At 39.8% G+C, this 26,057-nt stretch overlaps 1 protein-coding gene across 1 annotated transcript in view; it reads right to left on the bottom strand.

Moving 5' to 3' along the window:
- The window catches only part of EXT1 (exostosin glycosyltransferase 1), a 304,586-nt gene that overhangs the window by 21,411 nt on the left and 257,118 nt on the right, over positions 1–26,057 (bottom strand). Inside the window, exons 2-5 of the mRNA XM_081258480.1 lie at positions 22,662–22,755; positions 21,049–21,156; positions 15,706–15,825; positions 1,467–1,599 (exon numbers count right to left, since the gene is read on the bottom strand). Coding sequence (XP_081114606.1) covers positions 1,467–1,599; positions 15,706–15,825; positions 21,049–21,156; positions 22,662–22,755 — 455 coding nt within the window. The remainder of the gene's footprint in view (positions 1–1,466; positions 1,600–15,705; positions 15,826–21,048; positions 21,157–22,661; positions 22,756–26,057) is intronic.

A 26,057-nucleotide genomic window follows, 5' to 3' on the forward strand; every position in this document is an offset into this window, starting at 1 on the left:
TGAGATGGCTTCTCCCGCAAAATGAGTTTTTCCATGAGAACCCACTAAGAAACTGGAGACCGGTTAAAAAGGTTCCTAAGGGCTTCCCTGGTGGCGCAGTGGTTGGGAGTCCACCTGCCGATGCAGGGGACGCGGGTTCGTGTCCCAGTCCGGGAAGATCCCACATGCCGCGGAGTGGCTGGGCCCGTGAGCCATGGCCGCTAAGCCTGCGCGTCTGGAGCCTGTGCTCCACAACGGGAGAGGCCACAACAGTGACAGGCCCGCGTACCGCAAAAAAAAAAAAAAAGGCTCCTAAAACTTCATTAGTTTAGAGCCACTAATTTCACATTTTAGTATTTTAAAGATGAACAAGACAGTGCAGGGACATTCAAGTTAAGCTTTGGTAGTGACTGGATAAAGGTAAGAATCAGACTATATATATCTCAAAGGATTATACGAACATTTTGCAGGGCAAATTATACCATCCGACTAGTACTTTAATTGCATGTTAGAAAGAAGCTAGCTTTCCCACTATCTAGATACACATTCAAGGCTTTGCCAAGTAAGAAGAATAAATATGATGGAGGGGGCTCCCTTTATTAGCAGTAAGGACAAGTCAGTGCTTTAAGACTTTCCTCTAACAGTTTAAGAAGCATCAATTACACACTTCTAATGTGCTAACTCTGCTAACTCCACACAAAAATCAGGAGTCTTTTTGCCATATCGACCTGAAAGATGCTTTATTATCCCAGGGTTTCTCAAATTTGGAACTATGAATGAGGAGAAGTGTCCAAGAGGTTACTAACACCAGAGCGAACGGGGCTCCAAATGCGTCTATGTCTACGGCGGTAACGGCCTTTTGCAAAGCTTCGTCCCTCTGCTAGTTCCCTTTTCCCCATAATGACTAGACTAAAAGCTGCTTGAGAACAGAGCTTGTATCTTCTTTGACTTTTTATTTCTACCACCTAGCATTGCATTAACATGGCCCAGAAGAGGAGCATAATAAATGTTGAATGAAGTGAATACGTTTCTCCCCTATTATATATTCTTAGATCATTTTCCTTTCCGTTTATTAGTTTGGTTTTTTGGTCTGAGACAGAGAAGTTGGGATTGTGGAGAAAAAAAAAAAAAGTAAGGAGAGCTCTCCTAGCTCCATTTTATATAAGATGCGACTTAAAATTATAGTGAACCCATTGTCATGTTCAAAATGATGTGTAATTTGGGAAGCCTATTTCTCAAAAAGAAATGACTCTGCTAAATGTAAAGTACAGCGGCTCAGGTAAGAAAGGAGTTTTTCACTTTGCAATGCTCTGCTGGATTTATAATTCTTGACCTTGATACACCGTTTAGGACAGGGCTCTAGAAAGCAGTCTCCAACACAGGATGTTACAAAGACACTGCGGTGGAATCGAAAAATCAAGGGACTTTAGTTCTGGATGACACCTGGTGGGTAAACCAGAATAGCTCCCTGGAAGGCACTCACTTACCTAAATTAGCATAGTAGTAAGGGAAATCTCCCAGATAAGATGAATACTGTGGTAGGACGAACAATCCTCCAGGATGTTTGTTCCATATTAAACTGTTACGGGATATGTGCTTGAATATTCTGTCCTGAATAATCTAGAAAATGAAAACATGGCACATGGTGAGAGGAGACTGACAGTATCAGATGAGGAACACAGTCAATCCAAATTTGAGGGCTGATGGCACTCAAAGTAGTGAGTCTCCTCCCCCACCCCCAACCTGATTCTTCACTGAAACAACCCGATTCTTCACTGATTCTCTGACACAGAGCGACAGAGCAATGGAAAAGAGTGAGAGAGAGAGAGAGAGAGAGAGAGAGAGAAAGAGATGAATAATGGCTAATCCAATTTCCTAATTAAACTGCAGTTTCACCATAAATTCTATCTTGTCTTTCTATAATAAGTCCACGCTCATGTCAAATTAGAGTGTGTAGAGAGTTTCCCTGATGGCTGAGATCTAGCAGTGCTTCCAGATCCACATCAGGAAGATCTGTTCTCAGGACACAGAGATGTCCATATAGAGACTGAGCTGGGAGCATATGGAAGGCACGGCACGTTCCCGAAGCAGCTGAGGTTTTGATCTGTTCCTTTAATTCAGGAGGCAGATTTATTTGCTTGACATATCTCATTGTCCTTTCAAATTCAAGTGTAGGACTTTGGGGTACTAGTTAGCTGAAGTTTTTCTACCTTTCATCTCAAAAAGTAGTGACTTAACAATTGCTCAAAACATCCTACATAACAGGACAAGAACCATGGCATATGGAGAGTAATGATAGCCAAGCTAGTTCATTAGCTTCTTTGGACTTGAAGACCTTGCAGATCATTAAATTCTACATTTAGAGTCAAACATTCTCCCATCCCGAATCATTTGTCAGATGAATGTGATTAGTCCACTTTACAGTGGACTTTCAAACTCTTGTAATTATACCATCCATTCATTAAGATATGATTTGGCAAATAATTAACTTGATACAGAATTTCATGTTTTCAGCAATTTTTTTGTACTTAAAAAAAAAAGCCTGGCATATATCTTTAGAGATTTAAAACCTAAATCATCATTTTCCAGGTCCCCATTTAATGCAATGTGATTTTAAGTACAGGCCATTTTAAATGGAGTTGTATTATTTGCTAAGGTTATTACCACCCTTATCTCATCCCACATGGTGACTAGACAAGTAATAAAATCAGCTGCATTTATCTTTGCAAACCTTATTGTGTTTATATTTCTTAATGAGAGAGAAGGAAGCAAGGAGGAAATTTAGAAGAACTCAAATATCTTAGTTCAATGATTTCTGCATTTTCTCTTTTCCCCAGATCAAAACTGCTCATTTTATATGGATTGGCAGAGGTTTCTAATTAGGGGAAGATTTTAGGAACCTTGCTCAAGTGTTAATGTTTGCTCTTTGTGGTTCAACAGAAATGTGTTAAAATTGTTAAAATTGTCTAGGCATTAATTGTAAGAAAATTGTCATGGTTGTGAAGGGTTTTTACATGGCTAGCAATTTCACTTTGTACACCATTTATTCCAGTTTTTAATTATTTGTACCTTCCAATTCTACTGTCTACTTATTTTCCTTTATAGGTTTTCATTTAGATCCTCCCTTTTTTTGCTTTCCAAATTTATGTCTCTTCTAGCATGTGGTTGCTTAAATAAGTTTGGATATCAAGACACAGAAAACATTGACAATGGACGGTGTCATAAATCCGACCTACATACAAGTGACATGGAACTCAGAGATGTCACAAATTGGGTCCCTATTCACTTTGGGTCTCTGGGTGGTGTGATTCTCAATGTCATTGACTCTTTTTGATTCAGTATCACAACATTTCATCTTTTTGAAGTCAAGGATATGATAAGTTATAGTATTCCTCTGAAGTATCAAAAAGCATTTTATATTCTCTTCAAACAGGGCAATATCAGCAGAGGTATAAGAGCAATAGCAAATGTTGAATTTAACTCAGGTCAAGCAATTGGCCACCTTTATGACTTACTATCCTCATACGTAATAAGCAGTAAAATATCACATTAATTATAACAACGTTTCAGAATCTGTTAGGAAAAGTTGCCTAAATCTTCATACTTAAGACTTGATTTTTTAAAAGAATCTCATTCCTGTGTTCATTTTCTAGGCATGGATTTTTCCATTTCTATTTTTACACAGCTATACTATCACAGATATTATATATTATAGATCTTTCCATACTATTAATAGCATTCATGGTTTACTTATCCTAAATGTCCAAGAATAGTGCAATTATTTCCATGCAAAGCAATGAACATATTTATGAGTTAAAACTTTCCACATTTAGGACCGATGCTTTAGGATTTTGTCAAAGGGTATGAACACTTTAAAGGCTGTTCATATGTATTACCAAATGTCTTTCTGAAAGGTTGATATCAACTTGCCTTACCAAAAGATTGACAGAGTATGGATCTCATTTCACCAATTAGAAAGGTCATTTTGTTCCTCTCCTAATGTCCAATTCTCCCTATTGCTACACTGGACAGCTCCCAGGAGCCTTTCAGGGCCCTTAGTACTCACTCTCAAATGCTGTGAACAAAGACATCATATTGAAACGTTGGACACTATAAAGAAAATCAACACATACATACATGCAAACACAGGCACAAAAAATTTACACAAAATTTTTTTCCTTACAGCCCCAAATGGCACCCTCAATAAGGATGATATTTCTTATTAACACGAATTCAAAGGGAAGAATGACAGGCTCCTTATTTTTCATTTTTATGTGCCATCTATTTTTAAAATAATGGACAACTGATTATAGGTTCCAGTCATTCTAGGTGGCCTTGACTCTGTCTTTTTTTTTTTTTTTTTTTTTTTTTTTTTGCGGTACGCGGGCCTCTCACTGCTGTGGCCTCTCCCGTTGCGGGAGCACAGGTTCCGGACGCGCAGGCCCAGCGGCCATGGCTCACAGGCCCAGCCGCTCCGTGGCATGTGGGATCTTCCCAGACCGGGGCACGAACCCGTGTCCCCTGCATCGGCAGGCGGACTCTCAACCACTGCACCACCAGGGAAGCCCTGACTCTGTCTTTTGACCAATACATTGTTGCCTAATACACGCAGCACTACCATATGCCACCTCATTCCAAACCAAAGCAAAATCTCCTATTTCTATTCTCTCACTGATTTTAAACTTTCATTATACAACAGCATCGATAATACTATGGTCTGAATGTGCATATGGTTAGATAAGTGAAGAGAGAAACAGAGAACCCTTCATAAAAGTTGCCTATATCTTCATACTTAAGACTTGATTTTTTAAAAAAAATCTCATTCCTGTGTTCATTTTCTAGGCATGGATTTTTCTATTTTTACACAGCTATACTATCACAGATATTATATATTATAGAGCTTTCCATATTATTATTAGCATTCATGGTTTACTTATCCTAAATGTCCAACAATAGTGCAATTATTTCCATGCAAAGCATGGAGCTGTTTTCATATGTCATTACAATTGCAGGCCGTTTTCTTTTGCTCAGCCTGATTCTGACTGAGCTCCTAAGGTTCAATCCTTAGTACCAGGTTACTGTTGTGCAGTATTCTGACAAATAATGGAATCCAAGAACACTGTCTTTGCAGTATTTGATCATTGTCTCTATCATTACTTCTCAATTTGCACCAAAAAATGAGCTCCAAAGAGCCTAGCTCTTATTAAATAGCTCCTTAATTCCAAGAAGCAGAATTAGGAAGCTTCAAGCAGACTAGAAATACTAGGCAAATCCCAAGTAGGAGAGAGTGCAGCAGAGTTGAATGTACTAACAACTTGACCCTGGCGTTGGAAAGAAAGAGGTGTCCTGTTTCCAATGGTATCTAAGCACTACCTACAACTCTAAGGCTCATAATCACCAAAGAGCAAGTAATTCCCTTCCTGTGACTCAGAATACATCAGGTAAGGAAGAAAGAGTCTCCGGGTAGAGCATCCCCAAAGCAAGGGATCTTCAAATGTATGTTGTCCAAGGGTAATGCTGCATTACCCTGACCATAGGCACTCCAGCAGGAACTGAAGGACATATTATCTCAAGTAGGAATTTCTGATTTGTGATAGTTAAATCGTTCTTATGAACATATTGGCTGTTTATCTGGGTATGTGGATGGCATTTTCTGCTATTTTTCTCTGCTTTTCTGTTTACATTGAATCCTGGGGTAATCTAAGCTCTAGATTAAAAAGGGAAACTGGATGGTATCTCTCATGCAATTCAGTTGAGAGGTCAAATTGTTAAAATCCAATATTGGAACTATATGAGGAGTTTTTGTCAGTTGCAATAAATTTGAATGAAGTACATGGTTAGAGTGTTCTAAAAACAACTGTGCTCCAGGCAGCCTGGGTCCTTGGGGGCATAGGAGGGTGTTTGCCCCACCCACTCGGGCCTGGAGAGCCTGCTGAGCTCCCAGGCCATTCCCGTGCCTTCCAAGGTCCCCCCTGCCCCCAGCCACATTGGTCCTGGGGGCATAGGAGGGAGGCCAGGGGAGATCAGGAGAGGCAGGCAGGAGGGGCCAACTGGGACCGGAGGAGCGGGAGAGGAGAGGAGGGCGTTTGCCCCGCCCACTCAAGCCCAGGAAGCCTGCTGGGCTCCCAGGTGAGGTCCCCTGTCCTCTGAGACCAGGGTGGGGGGCACAGCTAGGCCCCCTCTGTTCCTTCAGCCTAAGCCCAACTTCTCACAGGCCCCAGGGCCTTTTCCAGCCCTATGGGTACTGAGCATTGGCCCCACCCGCCACCCAAACCTCACCCTTGCTTAGGCCCCACCCTCCACAACCAAGGCTTCCCCCAACTTTTTTTCCCCCTCCTCCTCTTTTTCACTATTGTGGTACTACTGTACCTTTCGGTTGTTGATTCACCTATATTTTTATTTTCATATTCTTTCTAACATATCTGTTAGTTTCCTAGTCTAATTTTATTTTTTACTTTGTTATGTTCTCCCTTTTTTTTTTTTTTTTTTTGCCACCCCACAAGGCTTGCGGGATCTTGGTTCACAAGCAGGGGACTGAGCCGAAGCTCCTGCGGTGGGAGCTCTGAGTCCAAACCACTGGACTAACAGAGAACCTCAGACCTCAGGGAATATTCATCGGACTGAGGTCTCACAGAGGTCCTCATCTCAGCATCAAGACCCAGCTCTACCCAATAGCCTACAAACTCCAGTGTTGGAATCCACAGGCCAAACAACCAATAAGACAGGAACGCAATCCCACTCAAAAAAAAAAAAAAAAAAAAGAGAGAGAGAGAGAGAGAGAGAGAGGGCAAAAAAATATGTCACAGATGAAGGAGCAAGGTAAAAACCTACAAGACCAAATAAATGAGGAGGAAATAGGCAATCTACCTGAAAAAGACTCGAGTAATGATAGTAAAGATGATAAGGATCTGGGAAATAGAATGGAGGAGTGGATTGAGAAAATACAAGAAATGTTTAACAAAGATATAGAAGAACTAAAGAACAAACAAACAGAGATCAACAACACCATAACTGAAATGAAAAATACACTAGAAGGAATCAATAACAGAATAACTGAGGCAGAACAAATAAATGAGCAGGAAGATAAAATGGTGGAAATAACTGCCAAGGAGCAGAATAAAGAAAAAAGAATGAAAAGAATTGAAGACAATCTCAGAGACATATGGGACAATGCTAAAAGCACCAACATTCAAATTATAGGGGCCCCAGAAGAAGAAGAGAAAAAGAAAGGGTCTGAGAAAATATTTGAAGAGATTATAGTTGAAAACTTCCCTAACATGGGAAAGGAAATAGTCACCCAAGTCCAGGAAGCACAGAGTCCCATACAGGGCAAACCCTAGGAAAAACACACCAAGACACATATTAATCCAACTAACAAAAATTAAATTTAAAGAAAAAATATTAAAAGCAGCAAGGGAAAACAAAAAATAACATACAAAGGAATCCCCATAAGGTTATCAGCTGATTTTTCAGCAGAAACTCAGCAGGCCAGAAGGGAGTGGCAGGATATACTTAAAGTGATGAAAGAGAAAAAACTACAACCAAGATTACTCTACCCAGCAAGGATCTCATTCAGATTCGACAGAGAACTCAAAAGCTTTTCAGACAAGCAAAAGTTAAGAGAATTCAGCACCACTAAACCAGCTTTACAAAAAATGCTAAAGACACTTCTCCAGGTGGGAAACACAAGAGAAGAAGAAGACCCACAAAAACAAACCCAAAACAATTAAGAAAATGGTAATAGGAACATACATATCGATAATAACCTTGAATGTAAATAGATTAAATGCCCTAACCAAAAGACACAGACTGACTGAATGGATACAAAAACAAGACCAATATATATGCTGTCTACAAGAGACCCACTTCAGACCTATGGACACATACAGACTGAAAGTGAAGGGATGGAAAAAGATATTCCATGCAAATGGAAATCAAAAGAAAGCTGGAGTAGCAATTCTCGTATCAGATAAAATAGACTTTAAAATAAAGACTGTTACAAGAGATGAGGGACACTATACAGTGATCAAGGGATCAATCCAAGAAAAAGATATAACAATTATAAATGTATATGCACCCAACATAGGAGCACTTCAATACATAAGGCAAATGCTAACAACCATGAAAGGAGAAATCAACAGTAACACAATAATAGTAGGGGACTTTAACACCCCACTTACACCAATGGACAGATCATCCAAACAGAAAATAAATACGGAAACACATACTTTAAATGACATAATAGAACAGATAGATTTAACTGATATTTACAGAATTTCCACCCAAAAGTGGCAGAATACACTTTCTTCTCAAATGCACACGGAACATTCTCCAGGACACATCACATCTTGGGTCACACATCAAGCCTCGGAAAATTTAAGAAAATTGAAATCATATCAAGCATCTTCTCTGACCACAACACTGTGAGACTGGAAATCAATTACAGGAAAAAAAACTGTAAAAAACACAAATACATGGAGGCTAAACACTGCACTACTAAATAATCAAGAGATCACTGAAGAAAACAAAGAAGAAATTAAAAAATACCTAGAAACAAATGAAAATGAAAACACGACGACCCAAACCTATGGGACGCAGCAAAAGCAGTTTTGCTTTTGAGGGAATTTTATAGCAATTCAATCTCACCTCAAGAAACAAGAAAAATCTCAAATAAACAATCTAATCCTACATTTAAAACAATTAGAGAAAGAAGAACAAAGAAAACCCAAAGTCAGTAGAAAGAAAGAAATCATAAAGATCAGAGCAGAAATAAATGAAATAGAAATGAAGAAAACAACAGCAAAGATCAATAAAACTAAAAGCTGGTTCTTTGAGAAGATAAAAAAATTGATAAACCCTTAGCCAGACTCATCAAGAAAAAAAAGAGAGAGGATGCAAATCAATAAAGTTAGAAATGAAAAAGGAGAAATCGCAACTGACACCACAGAAATACAAAGGATTATAAGAGACTACAAGCAACTATATGGCAATAAAATGGACAACCACGAAGAAATGGACAAATTCTTGGAAACGTACGATTTTCCAAGACTGAACCAGGAAGAATCAGAAAATATAAACAGAACTATGACAAGTAATGAAATTGAAACTGTAATTTAAAATCTTCCAACAAACAAAAGTCCAGGACCAGATGGCTTCACAGGAAAATTCTATCAAACATTTAGAGAAGAGCTAACACCGATCTTTCTCAAACTCTTCCAAAAAATTGCAGAGGGAGAAACACTACCAACTTCATTCTACGAAGCCACTATCACCCTGATACCAAAACCAGAAAAAGATATCACAAAAAAAGAAAATTACAGACCAGTATCACTGATGAACATAGATGCAAAAATCCTGAACAAAATACCAGCAGACAGAATCCAACAACACAGTAAAAGGATCATACACCATGATCAAGTGGGATTTATCCCAAGGATTCTTCAATATATTCAAATCAATCAATGTGATACACCACATTAACAAATTAAGGTATAAAAACCATATGATCATCTCAATAGATGCAGAGAAAGCTTCTGACAAAATTCACTCCCCATTTATGATAAAAACTCTCCAGAAACGGGCATATAGGGGACCTACCTCAACATAATAAAGGCCATATATGACAAACTCACAGCAAGCATCATACCCAATGGTGAAAAACTAAAAACATTTCTGCTAAGATCAGGAACAAGACAAGGATGACCACTCTCGCCACTATTATTCAACATAGTTTTGGAAGTCCTAGCCATGGCAATTAGAGAAGAAAAAGATATAAAAGGAATCCAAATTGGAAAAGAAGAAGTAAAACTTTCACTGTTTGCAGATGACATAATACTATACACAGAGAATCCTAAAGATGCCACCAGAAAACTACTAGAGCTAATCAATGAATTTGGTAAAGTTGCAGGATATAAAATTAATGCACAGGAATCTTTTGCATTCGTATACACTAATGATAAAAAATCTGAAAGAGAAATTAAGGACACACTCCCATTTACCACTGCAACAAAAAGAATAAAATACCTAGGAATAAACCTACCTAGGGAGACAAAAGACCTGTATGCAGAAAACTATAAGACACTGATGAAAGAAATTAAAGATGATACAAACAGGTGGAGAGATATACCATGTTCTTGGATTGGAAGAATCAATATTGTGAAAATGACTCTACTACCCAAAGCAATCTACAGATTCAATGCAATCCCTATCAAACTACCAATGGCATTTTTTACAGAACTAGAACAAAAAATCTTAAAATTTGTATGGAGACACAAAAGACCCTGCATAGCCAAAGTAGTGTTGAGGAAAAAAAACGGAGCTGGAGGAATCAGACTCCCTGAGTTCAGACTATACTACAAAGCTACAGTAATCAAGACAATATGGTACTGGAACAAAAACAGAAATATAGATCAATGGAACAGGATAGAAAGCCCAGAGATAAACCCACACACCTATGGTCAACTAATCTATGACAAAGGAGGCAAGGATATACAATGGAAAAAAGACAGCCTCTTCAATAACTGCTGCTGGGAAAACTGGACAGCTACATGTAAAAGAATGAAATTAGAACACTCCCTAACACCACACACAGAAATAAACTCAAAATGGATTAGAGACCTAATGTAAGACTGGACACCATAAAACTCTTAGAGGAAAATATAGGAAGAACACTCTTTGACATAAATCCCAGCAAGATCTTTTTTGATCCACCTCCTAGAGTAATGGAAATAAAACAAAAATAAACAAATGGGACCTAATGAAACTTAAAAGCTTTTGCAAAGCAAAGGAAACTACAAACAAGACAAAAAGACAACCCTCAGAATGGGAGAAGATATTTGCAAGCGAATCAACGGACAAAGGATTAATCTCTAAAATATATAAGCAGCTCATGCAGCTCAATATTAAAAAAACAAACAACCCAATCATAAATGGGCAGAAGACCTAAATAGACATTTCTCCAAAGAAGACATGCAGATGGCCAAGAAGCACATGAAAAGCTGCTCAACATCACTAATTATTAGAGAAATGCAAATCAAAACTACAATGAGGTATCACCTCACACCAGTTAGAACGGGCATCATCAGAAAATCTAGAAACAACAAATGCTGGAGAAGGTGTGGAGAAAAGGGAACACTCCTGCAGTGTTGGTGGGAATGTAAATTGATACAGCCACTATGTAGAACAGTATGGAGGTTCCTTAAAAAACTAAAAATAGAATTACCATATGACCCAGCAATCCCACTACTGGGCATATACCCAGAGAAAACCATAATTCAAAAAGACACATGCACCCCAATGTTCATTGCAGCCCTATTCACAATAGCCAGGTCATGGAAGCAACTTAAATGTCCACTGACAGACGAATGGATAAAGAAGATGTGGTGCATATATACAATGGAATATTACTCAGCCATAAAAAGGAACGAAATTGGGTCATTTGTAGAGACGTGGATTGATCTAGAGACTGTCATACAGAGTGAAGAAAGTCAGAAAGAGAAAAACAAATATCGTATATTAATGCATACATGTGGAACCTAAGAAAGTGGTACAGATGAACCGGTTTGCAGGGCAGAAATAGAGACACAGATGTAGAGAACAAACGTATGAACACCAAGGTGGGAAAGTGGCGGAGGGGTGTGGTGGGATGAATTGTGAGAGTGGGATTGACATATATACACTAATATGTATACGGTGGTTAACTAATAAGAACCTGCTGTATAAAAAAATAAATAAAATAAAATTCAAAAATTTAAAAAAAAAGAGAGAGAGAGAGAGACATGTAGCACAATGTTCACTGCAGCACTATTTACAATAGCCAGGACATGGACGCAATCTAAGTGTCCATCAACAGATGAATAGCTAAAGAAGATGTGGCAGATGTATACAGTGGAATATTACTCAGCCATAAAAAGAAATGAAATTGGGTTATTTGTAGTGAGGTGGATGGACCTTGAGTCTGTCATACAGAGTGAAGTAAGTCAGAAGGAGAAAAACAAATACCGTATGCTAACACATATATATGGAATCTAAAAAAAAAATGGTTCTGAAGAATCTAGGGGCAGGAGAGGAGTAAAGACACAGATGTAGAGAATGGACTTGAGGACACAGGGAGGGGGAAGGGTAAGCTGGGACAATGTGAGAGAGTGGCATGGACATATATACACTACCAAATGTAAAACAGATAGCTAGTGGGAAGCAGCTGCGTAGCACAGGGAGATCAGCTAGATGCTTTGTGATGACCTAGAGGGGTGGGATAGGGAGGGTGGGAGGGAGGCTCAAGAGGGAGGGGATATGGGGACATACGTATGCGTATGGCTGATTCACTTTGTTGTACAACAGAAACTAACACAGTATTGTGAAGCAATTATACTCCAATAAAGATCTATTAAGAAAACAAAAACAAACCAAAAAAACTGTGTCTCTAAAGAACTGCATGGCTCAAATCGAAGGGGAAGGCGGCTTTCCAGGCACAGAGATGGAAGCAGCTTGACTTAAGAGCCTATGCTGATGAATAGAACACATCCAACTGTTATTATAAGATAATTGAGTACTGCTAACTTAATAGGCAAGAGACCAGAGCTATGCAATAAACCATATTCAAAAGAAATGTAATTAATGAGATACCATCTTTCATCTGGCGAATTAACAAAGCTGTGTATGTGTGTGTTTTAATTATGATTCTGAAGGCTGACAAGGATACAGTAAGAGAGGGTGTCCCCCAGATGGCCTGTGAGAATCTAGATTGATTCAACCTCTTTGAAGAGTAATTTGGCAATACCTATCATGAGTCTTAGTCATGCCTGGACTCTTGGGTTGAGTAATCTCATTTCAAGGACTCCATCTAAAGAAATAAAGACATAGTCTAAGATACATGTAGAAGGGTATTGGTTGGATAAAGATATCTCTATCTCTAAAAAAGAAATAATTAGAAACAACATTAATAGTCAACAATAGCAGATTGGTTAAATAAATAGAGGTTCACTAGGGATGGAATATAGGGTGAAAAAATGTGGTCTGGGTGTATGGCCAAAGATGCATAAAAGTGGCATGTGAAAACACTGAGGAAAGAATAACTCAAGAAATATATCAGGGGAATTCCCTGGCAGTCCAGTGGTTAGGACTCTGTGCTCTCACTGCCGAGGGCCTGGATTCAATCCCTGGTCTGGGAACTAAGATCCCATAAGCTGTGTGGTATGGCAAAAAAAAAAAAAAAAAAAAAAAAAAAAGGAAATGTATTGGAGCAACTGCAGGAAAATTTATCAAAAAAAAAAAAAGTTTAGCTTTTTCAACACAGACCATATATAAAAGTAAATTGGATTAAATAGTTAAATGTAAAAACTTAACCATGAAAGTACTAGAAAATACTAATGTGTATGTGTGTTGCACATAAATAAAATTATGGGTCAAAAAGTCCTTTCTAAACAGTAGCAAATGGAAAAGCTGCAGATGAAAAGATTCCCCATGATAAACAAAACAGAAAGCCTACCACAAATTGGGGGAAAATATTTGCTACAAAAGAATCAAAGGTTAATCTTTTTAAATCTAATAAGCTCTTAAAAATTAATGAGAAAAGTGGGACAACATTGTGGCCATTTCTATTTCTTTCTTTGTGAGCTGCCTGAGCAAGAAACATACAAAAAATATTCATTCTTACTAAGATCTTAAGAAAATAATGATTTATCATTTTTAAGGATATAATGTCCAATATGGTGAAAGTGAAAAAAATAAATATAATTAAAATAGGTTCTCTCATATAAGCTGGATGGAATATAAATTAGTTGAATTCTATTGCAGGAAAATTGACAGTTCATATTCGAAATCTTAGCATTTGGCATATTGTTTGAACCAGGACTTTGAATTCAAGGAATTTATCCTAAGGAAGTAATCTTGAATCTGCACAACAACTTGGCACTGAGGCTATTAGCTTCAATGATGTATATAATAATGAAAAACCAGAAACAATTTTAATAGCCTCAAACTGGGGATTACTTAACAGAATAAAGTGACATCATGAATGGAATATTATATAACCAGTAAAATAATTGTAGAAAAATCTAATGAGATACTAGGAATAATTATTAAGCAGAAAAAAACAGGTTATAAACTAAGTATAGAAAGACTCCTCTTTAAATTAAAAATGACAACATATTTATGCACATGCATAGAAAAAAATGAATATGTATGTGTTTATGTGTGTGTATATATGTCAATAGTGATTTGTATGGGTAGATTATTTTATTTTTGTGCTATAAGTATTTTCTATTATTTTCTAAAAGGAATATGCACTTCTATGATAAAAAGCACTCATTCTAAAAAGCAAACAAACAAACAAAACCCCCAAACAAGTGACATTCAACTTTCCTTAAGAAGGGCCTAGGAAGGGTCTTAGACGGAAGACAGGATCAAAGAAAAGGTTCGAATTTATTACATATTCAAATCTGCTGCTATGTACAGAAGTAAAAACCCAATCAATTTTCATTGAGGAGAGTGCTTTTGGAGGAATAAGAGAAATTTGCTTGTAATAAGGAAGTCCTTGGAAGGCATTCTACCCTGTTCCCTTTCATGGGGGGACCTGGGTCCTAAACAGCCCTTTTCAATTAGTTCCAGGATGAAAACGACACACGCCATTTACAAGAGGACACTGTGATAGAGCCTGGCCCCGCAAAAGCAGGAGGCCCAGGCTAGGCTCAGCGTAGGTAAGCCCCACAGTGTGCCTGGGGTATGACCAGAGTTGGCTCTGGTACCCAGGATGGCAAGACAACAGCAATGGCACAAAACAAGATGACTTCAGTTTTCTTGGTATTTTTCAGACTTAGCACAGTGTATACTCGCAATTACATTAGCTCCTGGAGCAGTAATAACTTTTCCAAAGAAAATATTTCAAAAGTGAGGCCACAAATGCCCCTACTTCACGTGGCGGACACCTCAGAATCACCTTGATGCTGTGCTTCACCTGAGGACCTCTGCTCTCCCTCCTGTAATTCATGAGCATGCAGATCCAGAAATCTTTTCTCAGCTCTTTGTGCTACTTTGGTGTAGCCTCAGGCCAACGCTATCTGCTCTACTTCCAAAGGTTTTAATCATCTCCATGCTTCCCTTTCCTTTTTCCTCCTGCCTTAAAAAAGGCAACTCGAAGATGGGCAACCATCTGTCTAGAATCGTTTCTGATCTCATAAAGTTTAACACTTTCTGTACCAGATGGGTGTAATCCTGATTTTCTTCTTAACACATCCTTGCAGCAATGATGCTCGTTGGGTTGCATAGGTCTTGAGAATAAATTTGGCTGTATCCTAATGCCATTGAACTATAGTACCCAGTAAACTATTCATATTTTTAGAATAGGAGAAGATCTTCCCCTACTTGGTCACTATCTGTTTCCTAAGTGGGCTCCAGAAATATGCCTTCAAAGGGTGCCACTGAGTGTGAATGACAGGAGGACAGTCATTAGCTACCTGTCTCTGAAATGATGTAAGACAGAGCCCATCTCTGTGTCAAGGAGTGTAATGTCTCCTATGTCAGCTTTCCTCATTGGAGTTTGTCAAGAATGGAGGTCTTCGCTTGGGCGCGGCAGTGCAGGTAAAAAGGGGTTAACTGACACATTCAAGTACAGAAGGTTCGGTTTCGCCCCATTTGACCAATTACACGTCACTACCAGCAAAAGAGAAGGCTGACAGAAACAGATAAAGGACCTTTATTCAAGACCAAGAACCAAGTGGTCTCACTTACCTCTAGTGTAGTTAATACAATCTTCTCAACTGAAGAAAAATAAGCCTCCCACAAGAATTGTGTCTGCTGTCTAAGTGCTAGGATTTTATCCTGATGAATAGACCTGATTGTAGAAGGAATCTGTAACACAAGGTGAACACATAATAACTATAACCGGAAAACAGTAAGATGCCATTTGATCAAAAAATAACCCACTTAGATTAGGCTTTTATTCTTCATCGCATTCAGCTTCTAGCATACAGATCTACTAAAAATCACCAACCCCTAAATTGAAAGGCCCTTCAGAGGTGTCAGCTACAAACAGCACTTACTGGGAATCAGCTTTAAGGACCTCAAATGCACGAGAGTTAGAGCTCGCTTCTAAGATTTAGTAGCAGCTTATCAGTTGCTTAGGGTGTTCCTATAGTAGTCTTTGCTGTTTTTTCTTCTCAGATTCCCACACATCCTTCATCCTGCCCATGGACAGCCAAATTCTACAGAGAAGGAGCTACAGCCTTGCAGCAAGGCTGAGAGACATCATCCCCCAAGCACTTCTAAGACACACCACTCCAGGGACTACAAATGATCTACAAAAAGCCTTTTTAGGGAAGGTCTCTGAGTCTCTCCATTTAATATGCAGCTGGGGTAGTCATTTCTATGTGCATGTATCTCCTACCTCTCCCTGAGAGATTTCTGCTCCCCAGACTTCTCTTTTTGGCTCCAGCACTTACCCCAAACTAACACAATCTGTCATACATGTTTAACCATCACTGCTCTCTACCAGGCTGCACAATTTTAAAGGGGGGGTCTATGCCCTGTCCATCCTGATACACATTTTATAGCTAGGAGTGTGGCTTTTATGTATAGGTACACCTCAGATGTACTGTGTGTTCAGTTCCAGACCACCACAATAAAACAAATATCGCAATAAAGCGAGTCACACAAAATTTGTTTGGTTTCCCAGTCCGTATAAAAGTTATGTTTACACTATAGTCTATCAAGTGTGCAATAGCATAATGTCTAAAAACACAATGTAACTATCTTAATTAAAAATACTTATTACTAAAAAAAACCCACTAACCATCATCTGACAACACAGGGTTGACACAAACCTTCCATTTGTTAAAAAAAAAAAAAAAAAGCATCTACGAAGCATAAAATAAGCGAGGTATGCCTGTAGCAGTTATTCAATAAATAGAAGTGGAATTGAACATGGCCATCTGAAGCCACCAAAGGGACATCATTATTTTCACTAGCAGTATCACTCAGTGGTTAAGCACAGGAACATGGGAGTTAGACCACAGTGGGAGTCTTGCCTCTGCCATTTACTGGCCCTGCTTCCTTGGACAAGTTACATGATCTCTCAAAGATTTCATTTCTTCACTTATAAGATGGGGATATAGTACTAACATCATAAGGGTATTATGAAGATCACATAAGTGCTTTGCACAATGCCTAGCACATGGGAAGCTTTATTAACAAAGTAATTATTACCACTACTATTATTATTGACTTAAGGGTGATGATATTCAAAGACAGACCAATTGCTTAATGTCTGCATGTGAACTTGCTTGGGTCTGGAGCCCTGAAATGTACTTCCTGGGTGTCTGGTGAGTCTCCTTGGTTTGCTCCCTATCTTCACCTATAGCCCAAAGGCTATTTCATTTATGGAGTCTATACTTAGGGGAGATGCCTTGTGATTAGCAACTGTCCTTTTGTGCTCACCTCTTTCTGCATGCTTGCCTCCCTAATGTGTAATTAATCAGACAGGCACGCGAGCCTGGACTAAAGCAGGAATGCTCCGTTAGCTGCTTTAGTAAGAAAGTTACCTATGGCATTGTGACTAAGACTACATCTGAATTTCCAGTGGTGGCGAAGGAAGTAGGAGCATTTTTTTTTTTTTTTTTTTTTGCGGTACACGGGCCTCTCACTGTTGTGGCCTCTCCCGTCGTGGAGCACAGGCTCCGGATGCGCAGGCTCAGCGGCCGTGGCTCATGGGCCCAGCCGCTCTGCGGCATGTGGGATCTTCCCAGACCGGGGCACAAACCCGTGTCCCCTGCATCGGCAGACGGACTCTCAACCACTGCGCCACCAGGGAAGCCCAGGAGCATATTTTCTGATTCAAGACCACACTTACGGGAAGCCACAGAACTGCTTCACAGTATCTACATAAGGACAAGTTCACTTGCTTTGGCAATGTCCAGAAGCAGATACTAAATCTGCAGCCCCAAAGTGTGTATCTGGATTCCCAACACTGAAGCAGCATGGAGGCAACAGGTAAAGGAGAAACCTTAGCCTGAAACCAGAGCTCAAGGTCAAGTGGAAATAAAATATTCTTGAAGAAGGTAGAGAAACCATTCAGATCATGGATCCTTCCTAAGCCAAAGAACATTTATTTTTATTGACTGAGAAAATTACTCAGATTGCCCAAGAAAGACTAGAAAAAAACTACCCTCCTCAATTTTCATAATCATGCCCTCTTCTGAATGTCAGTGGTATTTTCTAAGAGTCATACAGGTAGACTGTTTCATCATGATCATGAGGAACCAGTCCATTAGAAAAATGTCAAAAGCTATCATCACTATGTGCTCTCCAGCAAACTGAGTAGGCTGTGGTTATGAAGGCAGACAGGGACAGCACAGATAAGCCTACCAATACAACCCCTCTCTTCTATTAGCCACATCTTGATGTTACAACCTCAAGTGAAATATATCCTACCCATTTGTGCGTGTGATACAAGTGTCTGACAGCACTCTTCAAAGTGCTCTGGAAGAAAATTCCAATTGATTAAAAAGACAGAGTTCCACATTTTAATGGCATTTGGCTACCAGTTCTTAATCTGCTTGTCCCAAGAGACAGGTATGGGAAAGTGATAAATTAATTCCAATTTGGCCGGATTGTTCAAAGTTGCAGTGAAGTCTTAATAAAAGGTCATGCATGGTAACGGAACTAATGGAATCTACCAAGATAGATATAGGAAAGCAACAGCAAGCTCTCTTGGTGACATGACAAGACTATATGCAAATAAAAATACCTGTGCTGTTCTAAAACAGGAAATGAAAAATGGTAACATAACAAAAACATTTCCCAGAGCAGATACCTGGGCTGGGTGCCAGTTCTTTAAAACCACTGTCAATGACAGTGCAGTCATCATTCAATATGGAGGCAGCTGTGCAAAGACAGACTGCATATGAGAGAGGAAAATGCCAGCAAGTTTGAGTAGGTGCAGAAAGGAAAACAAAATCTCCAGCATCAAGCCAAAATGTTGCCTCAGAAGGTGAAATGCTTCTGGGGAATCAACTCTGCTGAAATGGTAGAGACCAGACAACCACAATTCAGTATCCTGGAACACACTCCGTTCTCAAAGACAAACTCCCAACTTAGTCACATCAAATTCACGGGAGCACTGGTACATAAATGGAGAAATTATGGCTGGTATCTTTTATTCCCTTTCTTTCCTAAATTTCCTTTAATGAGCATGCATTATTTTTTAAAAATCATAAGAGGAAGGAAAAAGGCAACATGGAAAAGAACCACATCTATCACTTTTGTTTGGCCTGTCATGAGTGAATATTTTAGGCACACATCATCTCTGTGTGGGGAGAACTCTACTAGATCACGTGTCCTCCTCTTGCTTCTGAGGTCCCAGGGGCCTTGGAAATCACAGATCTGAGTACCAGACACAAGGCATGTTTTAAGAGCCGCATTCAGCTTGGCTTGCCTAATTCATGGCCTTCTTGGTTACAGATATTCCACTGTTACTTTAGGGAGAGTACTGAGTTATTTCACCAGCCAGTTAGCAGACTGGCCAGCAGCACAGAAGTAGAATCAAGGATAGAGTTAGAAACTGAATTTCCTGAATATCGAAAAAAGGACATTAAAAAATATAATTTTACGAATATTTGTGGTAGTTCAAGATAAAGTACAATGCCATGAAATAAAAGCATTTAAATATTCCATCATTTTAGAAAAAAGAGTAGGGCAATTTATGTTGAAGCTAAAACATTTTTGCACAAAGGGTCTTTAGAAATCCTCAGTGACTGACTATTCCTGCCCCAGTATTTTTCTGTGAGTATCATATCCACCTTCCCAGGCAGCTCTTGAGAAGTTTAAACTTTTATTAGGCATCCTTGTGGAAGACTGGTTGATGTATATGTGTGGATTTATTTCTTAGCTCTGTATTCTGGTCCATTAGTCTATATATCTGTCTTTATGCCAGTACCATACTGTTTTGATGACTGGAGCTTTATAATATATTTTGAAATTAGGGACTATAATGCCTTGGTTTTGTTCTTTTTCCTCAAGATTGATTTGGCTATTTGGGATCTTTTCTGGCTCCATATGGATTTTAGAGCTGTTTTTCTACTTCTGTAAAAAAACAAATGCCATTAGGATTTTGGCAGAAATTGCCTTGAATCTGTGGATCACGTTGGGCAATACGGACATTTTAATAATTAGTAAGCCTTAATTCTGCAATAGAAGACAACATGGATGAACCTTGAGGACATTATACTAAGTGAAATAAACCAGTCACAGAAAGACAAATAATTCATGAGTCCACTTATAAGAGATATCTAAAATAATCAAATTCATAGAATTAAAGAGTAGAATGGTGGTGACCAGGGGTTAGGGGACGGGAAGTGAGAAATTACTAGTAAGTGGGCATAAAGCTTCAGTTAAGCAAGCTGAATAAGCTTTCGAGACCTGCTGTAGCACATTGTACCTACACTCAACCATGAGTACACGTCAAAATTTGTTAAACAAGTAGATTTCATATTACATGTTCTTACAACAATAAAATTAAATGGAAAAAATCTAAATGGCCAAAAATACATTTTAAAAAAACATACATTTTCATTTGAGGCTGCTCTTTTAAACATACATCTTAAAGGTAAACACTCACTCACGTACCCAGACTAGATCATTTGAGCAATGATAACACTAATTATAAGAATCAGCCCTAGAGACCTCTCTCTTTCTGAAAATTAATCTGAAGGCAGATACGGAATTGGGAAAGGAGTACAAAGTGGCGACAGGATGGTACAAAAACTCTTTGGTATAATTTCTAAACATTTTGAATATTGAGGGGGGTAGATACACAGCTCTTCTCAGTATCAAAGTTCAGTGTGGTCTACCTGCAACTTCTCCTTCTCTGAATATATTCCCTGGACCTGAGCAGATTGTGTGTTGGGAAGTGAACGATGTCATGTTAAATGACTTCATATTCACCATGACACAGGTAATTTTCTCCTGATAAAATTCCTTTTACAGAGCTGACCTTTTGGATTCATCTTCTTTCAAAGTTTGGACGGGGGCAACAATAATCCACTGATCTGTTGAAGGCCACCGCCACCCCTTCCTTACCTGTAATAACAATCTCTCATCACCTATGACGGCAGCTTGGTTCCAATTAATCACTTCAGAGAATGGCAACTCCCATCCATTGCTGAGCATCACAGGGACACAGGCGGCCTGTGCAAAGAAGGGGACTTTGTGAATGTGAGGAATATGGCAGCAGGAACCCTTCCAATCAGAGGGGAAATTGGTACAAATTCAATTACTGGCATGAATCCTGGACTGCTGAGGTCAGAAGGAAAGTGGGCTTTTATGAATTATCAAGTCACATGAAGTTTGTCTGCATCCAGCTGAGATTTTACTATTTGTAAGTCTTGCCCTAGAATGCGAAAAACCCATTTCTATTCTTGTACATGGTCTGGCTGACCTTACCTCTATGGAGGCAACTGGCCTCCGTTGAAGAAGTCTTATTGACGTAACAAAATCGTTCATCAATAAAATCCTAGCACAAAACCCACCTTGAACATGAACAGCCTTGTCAGTATAACTGCCACAGCCCACTTGCAAAGTGGTTCACCCCAATGTCCTGAGCAACAAAGAACAGCTCGGCATTCCTGATAAAGCATTTTGTGGATTAAACTGTTACAGGGTGCTCACCTTTCCCTAGCCATGTAAACATCTGAACTTTGTTCCCTTCAGTGTGGAGGGATCCCAACCTCTGTCGTACCAATTTACTACCCGCACAGTGACCTAAGAGCCGAGAAACCCCAGGCTAATGATAAAATTCTGGTTGCAAATAACTCAGAATCCAAAGCAGAGAAGGATTTGCTCCATGCAACATCCCAAGAGGCTAGGGGAATGTCAGGAATGGGGTGCTTCACAGAACGTGCCAGAAAAGACTTTCAAGAGAAGGAAGCTTTCCTGTCAGAGGACACGACAGAATGCTGGCCGTTAAGAAGCACTGCGACAGAAGCACAGGTTCAGCCGGGGCAGAGGACAGAGGAAGAAAGGACACGGTAGCAAGGGGTCCAGGAGCTGAGAGAGGGGGAGGGCGTGCTTTCTCGCCAACAAGGAAGGCTGGTTGCAACTTCCAGGTGGGAAGTGTGGAGCACTGTCTCCGCAGGTGAAGGCATTTCTGCAAAGTGAAGGTTAATAGCAGAGACCCAGCAGCTCCAGAACCTCTGAATTTCAGAGCCTGGGAGGAGCTGGGCTGAGTGAGTGCCTCTACCTTGCAGGGTACCACGCTCAGCATTTAGAGGAACTGAGTGACGACTGAGATGGGGACAGAACCAACGATTTTGCTTTTGGGAAATACCACCCATCAGCCATTTTCATTGCTTTGAGACTGGCTTCCAGGAGGAGGGCTGAGTCTCCGTGGAGCCCAGGTCGGCTGCCTGGTGGGCAAGCAGATCTGCCCTCTGTTTGTAAACACTTCTCTGAAGAACCCACCCTCCCTTGAGACTCCCGTTGGATCTCCTCATGTCCAAAGGCAGGGAGTACATCCTCCCCCCACTCCCCCCACTCATAAAAATGTTGCAGATTTTCTTGGGAAAAAAGATTTCAGGTGTCCAAGGCAAACCACACATTCGGCTTAGACCCCAGGAGAAGTGCTACGGTTAAACTCCGCCCCAGTCTGACGTTGAGTCCTCAGCCCTGTTCTGGGGAGGATCAGGGTCTCTTACCTGCAGAGCCTCCAGGAACCTGAAAGACCCAAGCCTGCGACCACGAGGAACCAGACAGAAAGTGGCATTGTGCAGCATTTCCCGATAATCATACCTAGAAAAAGAGGAGGGGCCATCAGCAAACAAAGACGCGTTAGGAATGGGGCAGGGGAGACGGTTGGGGGGAGGGATGAATCAACACACCTGGGGTGGGTGCACACCTGCCAGAAATTACCCAGAGCAACTTGGGTGATACACAGGCAAGTCTCACTTTTCCAGGGCGGGAGGTGGGCAGGGTTGTTGCATGAAGGAGAAGAAATGTGAACCATCACATTGGACAAAGCAATTAGGGCCTTTTGCAAACAGTACGTAAAAGACAAGTCTGATGGTCCCAGCAAAATTTTGGCTTGCCCAGCCTTTGCTTCCCAAATCAGATTTTTGTGTCAGATAAAAATAGGTTGCCCCCATAAGCTTAGAAAGTACTCACCGCTAGTTCTTTTTTAATGCCATGTCATTCAGTAAAACGAAGGCTGCTCTTGTTTCCTACCCCACGAACCCATGCTACTAAAACCTACTCAGGAAACCTCCATTCCAAGCACAAAAACATTTAGTTTCTCCTTCAAGGTGGAGTTTCTACTTTTAACCAGGAACATTTGGTCATCCCAGACAAACACTCCTGTATAAGAATGGTTGGCATGGGGCTTCCCTGGTGGTGCAGTGGGTGAGAGTCTGCCTGCCGATGCAGGGGACACAGGTTTGTGCCCCGGTCCGGGAAGATCCCACATGCTGCGGAGCAGCTGGGCCGGTGAGCCATGGCCGCTGAGCCTGCGCGTCCGGAGCCTGCGTGTCTGGAGCCTGTGCTCCGCAACGGGAGAGGCCACAACAGTGAGAAGCCCGCGTACCGCAAAAAAAAAAAAAAAAAAAAGAATGGTCGGCATGGAGGGAGAGAGAAGGAGCCAGCCCAAGAAATGGGGAAAGAGGAATAACAGGGAAAAAAAAAAACAAAAAAAAAAAAACGGTGGGGCCTGTGGGAACCTGGGCAGCAGAAGAGATGATTTTTTCCTCAAACACCATTTAGTTGTATCACACTGTTTCTACACGTGAAAAAATGCAAAATGTAATATGAATGTCACCTGTCTCTTTATACCGGTGAAGTACAGGAAAGGTAACAAGCATCTCATTTTATTCAGGGCTAGCACATTAAAAATGATTTCCAGGGACTTCCCTGGCAGTCCAGTGCTTAAGACTCTGCACTCCCAATGTAGGGTACACGAGTTCAATCCCTGGTCAGGGAACTCAGATCCCACGGGCCGCACAGCATGGCCAAATTAATTAATTAAACTAGAAATCTCTTAAAAATAAATAAATAAAAAAAAATAAAAATGATTTCCACAAATACATTCCTAAACACACAGCTGAAATTTCATTTGGAGCTTAAGAAAACTTGGGAAACTGGAGATGGCTCAGGTCCTGTGAAGGCCCAGTTTCTCAGAGCCAGGATGAAATCACTCTCCTTTTTCAAGAGCCTCCCAGGCTCGGCAGACAGGTGACTTTGACAGTAGCATATGTCACCAGCACTTTCTGACTCTAATAGTCTAATTTAATCATAGCCTGAAGGCACTGGATTCTTCCCTCCTCTTTTGGGGATACTGATATATACATTTATATTTTTCAAGTCCACATCTATTTTTATATTCTCACACAAAGTAGGCATATGTGAATAAGCCAATTTTCGATTATAAACCCATCATTAAGAAGAGACATCATGCAAAGGACCATCTACTTAAACAAGCGTGTACAACTAATTTGCACAAGGAAAGGTCACCGTGAATGGATTATCTCCATTGAGAGTAAAATTAAAAAAAAAAAAAAAGAAAAAGAAAAGAAAAAAAAGAAAAACCCTTGCTACATTAATTAAACTGCAAAATAGACCTCAAAGTAGAAAACATTTTTAAGAGGGCTCAAATCTAGCTAAATGAAAATAATAATAAATTATGATAGTAATGGCTTCTCTTCCTTACCAAACATAGGGAAATAATTGACAAGTATCTTCAAGTTCAACTGTTGCTAATGTCTCAATATCTACCTAATCAGTGGAGAAGAGTGAAATATGTACATACACAAAATATATATGTATAAAGTTTAAAATGAAACTTTTTTTTAATATAAAAAGGTCAAATATACTTGAGGCTACAGCAAAGTTTAATAAATGCCCAGAATAGAAAGCCCTGAGGGGCCAGAACAGAAGGCCCTACCTCCTTATCATTAGGCTGCTAAAATGTAAAACCCTATTAATGTGCTGGATTTTAACAAGTTTCAAAGTTGCCAGTTGCAAATTTTACTTTAGGGAAGGAGTGGGCAAGAGGAAAGGCAGAAAACTTGTAGGAAAAATTCAAATGACAATTATTCAAGCTGTTGATTTTTAAGTGGTTGTATAGGAAGACTTGCTGATGTAGTGAATAAAGCTTCATGATTGAAACTTGTGTTCATTCACGTAATAGGTAACAGAAGATGGGGGACAATCATTCTTGCTGGAATCAGGAACCCACTAGGTAAGCTGTGAGATTAAGAACAAAATGATGGGCTCTCTGGGCCTCAGTTTCCTCATCTGCAAAATGAGTCAGTTGGACAAGATGCCTAAAAATGGTTTTGAACATTCCATTCTTTATGTTATCATTTTTAGGTAAGAAAGAAGAATGTCCTTTTGAGTGTATCCCACTGCTCCAAAAGTTTCCATAACTACTGTAGGTATGTATGTATGTGTGTATATGTGTCTACAGAAATCTGCTCGTGTACACAAGGTGTAATGTGTGTATTTATACTGACACACAAAGACATACAGAAACATAATCACTCATAACCTGAAACAATGATTTTTGGATTTCTAATCATGCTCAACCCATGAACCAGCCTCATTCTTGGGCTCTAGTGACAGTGAGCCTATGAATTACTGTGTACTACAATGGAAGAAGTAATGATGCCTGCAAAGGGGACAATCTTTCTAATTGAATCACGTATGTATTTGGTACCCTACCACTCAGCTCTCTGATGTTCTCCCATGCCCCACGTCTACCTCCTTGTAGTTGCTTAAATTTGTTCATTTATTCAATCATTCTTTTAAGAAATACTATGTTCCAGGCACTGTTCTAGTCTTGCAGATGTTGTGTAGAGAAGATGCTTCTTCAGCTGCTAGATCTACCAAAGACTCATCGGATAACTAGAAAAGACTGATGAGGACTTCAGGTGTAACATCTCCTGAGGGCATTTGTATTAAGTACACTGTGGAAGCCTGGCCTTCCAGAATGACAAACTAAGGAATTCTGAGGACACTCTTCCCAGCAAAACAATTTAACAGGTACAAATTATAAGAGCATTCATTGAAAGTTTCTGGAAATTGTCCTAAGGTCATGATGACAA

This window comes from Mesoplodon bidens (assembly GCF_964165515.1).
Source record: "Mesoplodon bidens genome assembly, chromosome: 16".
Classification (NCBI taxonomy): Eukaryota; Metazoa; Chordata; class Mammalia; order Artiodactyla; family Ziphiidae; genus Mesoplodon; species Mesoplodon bidens.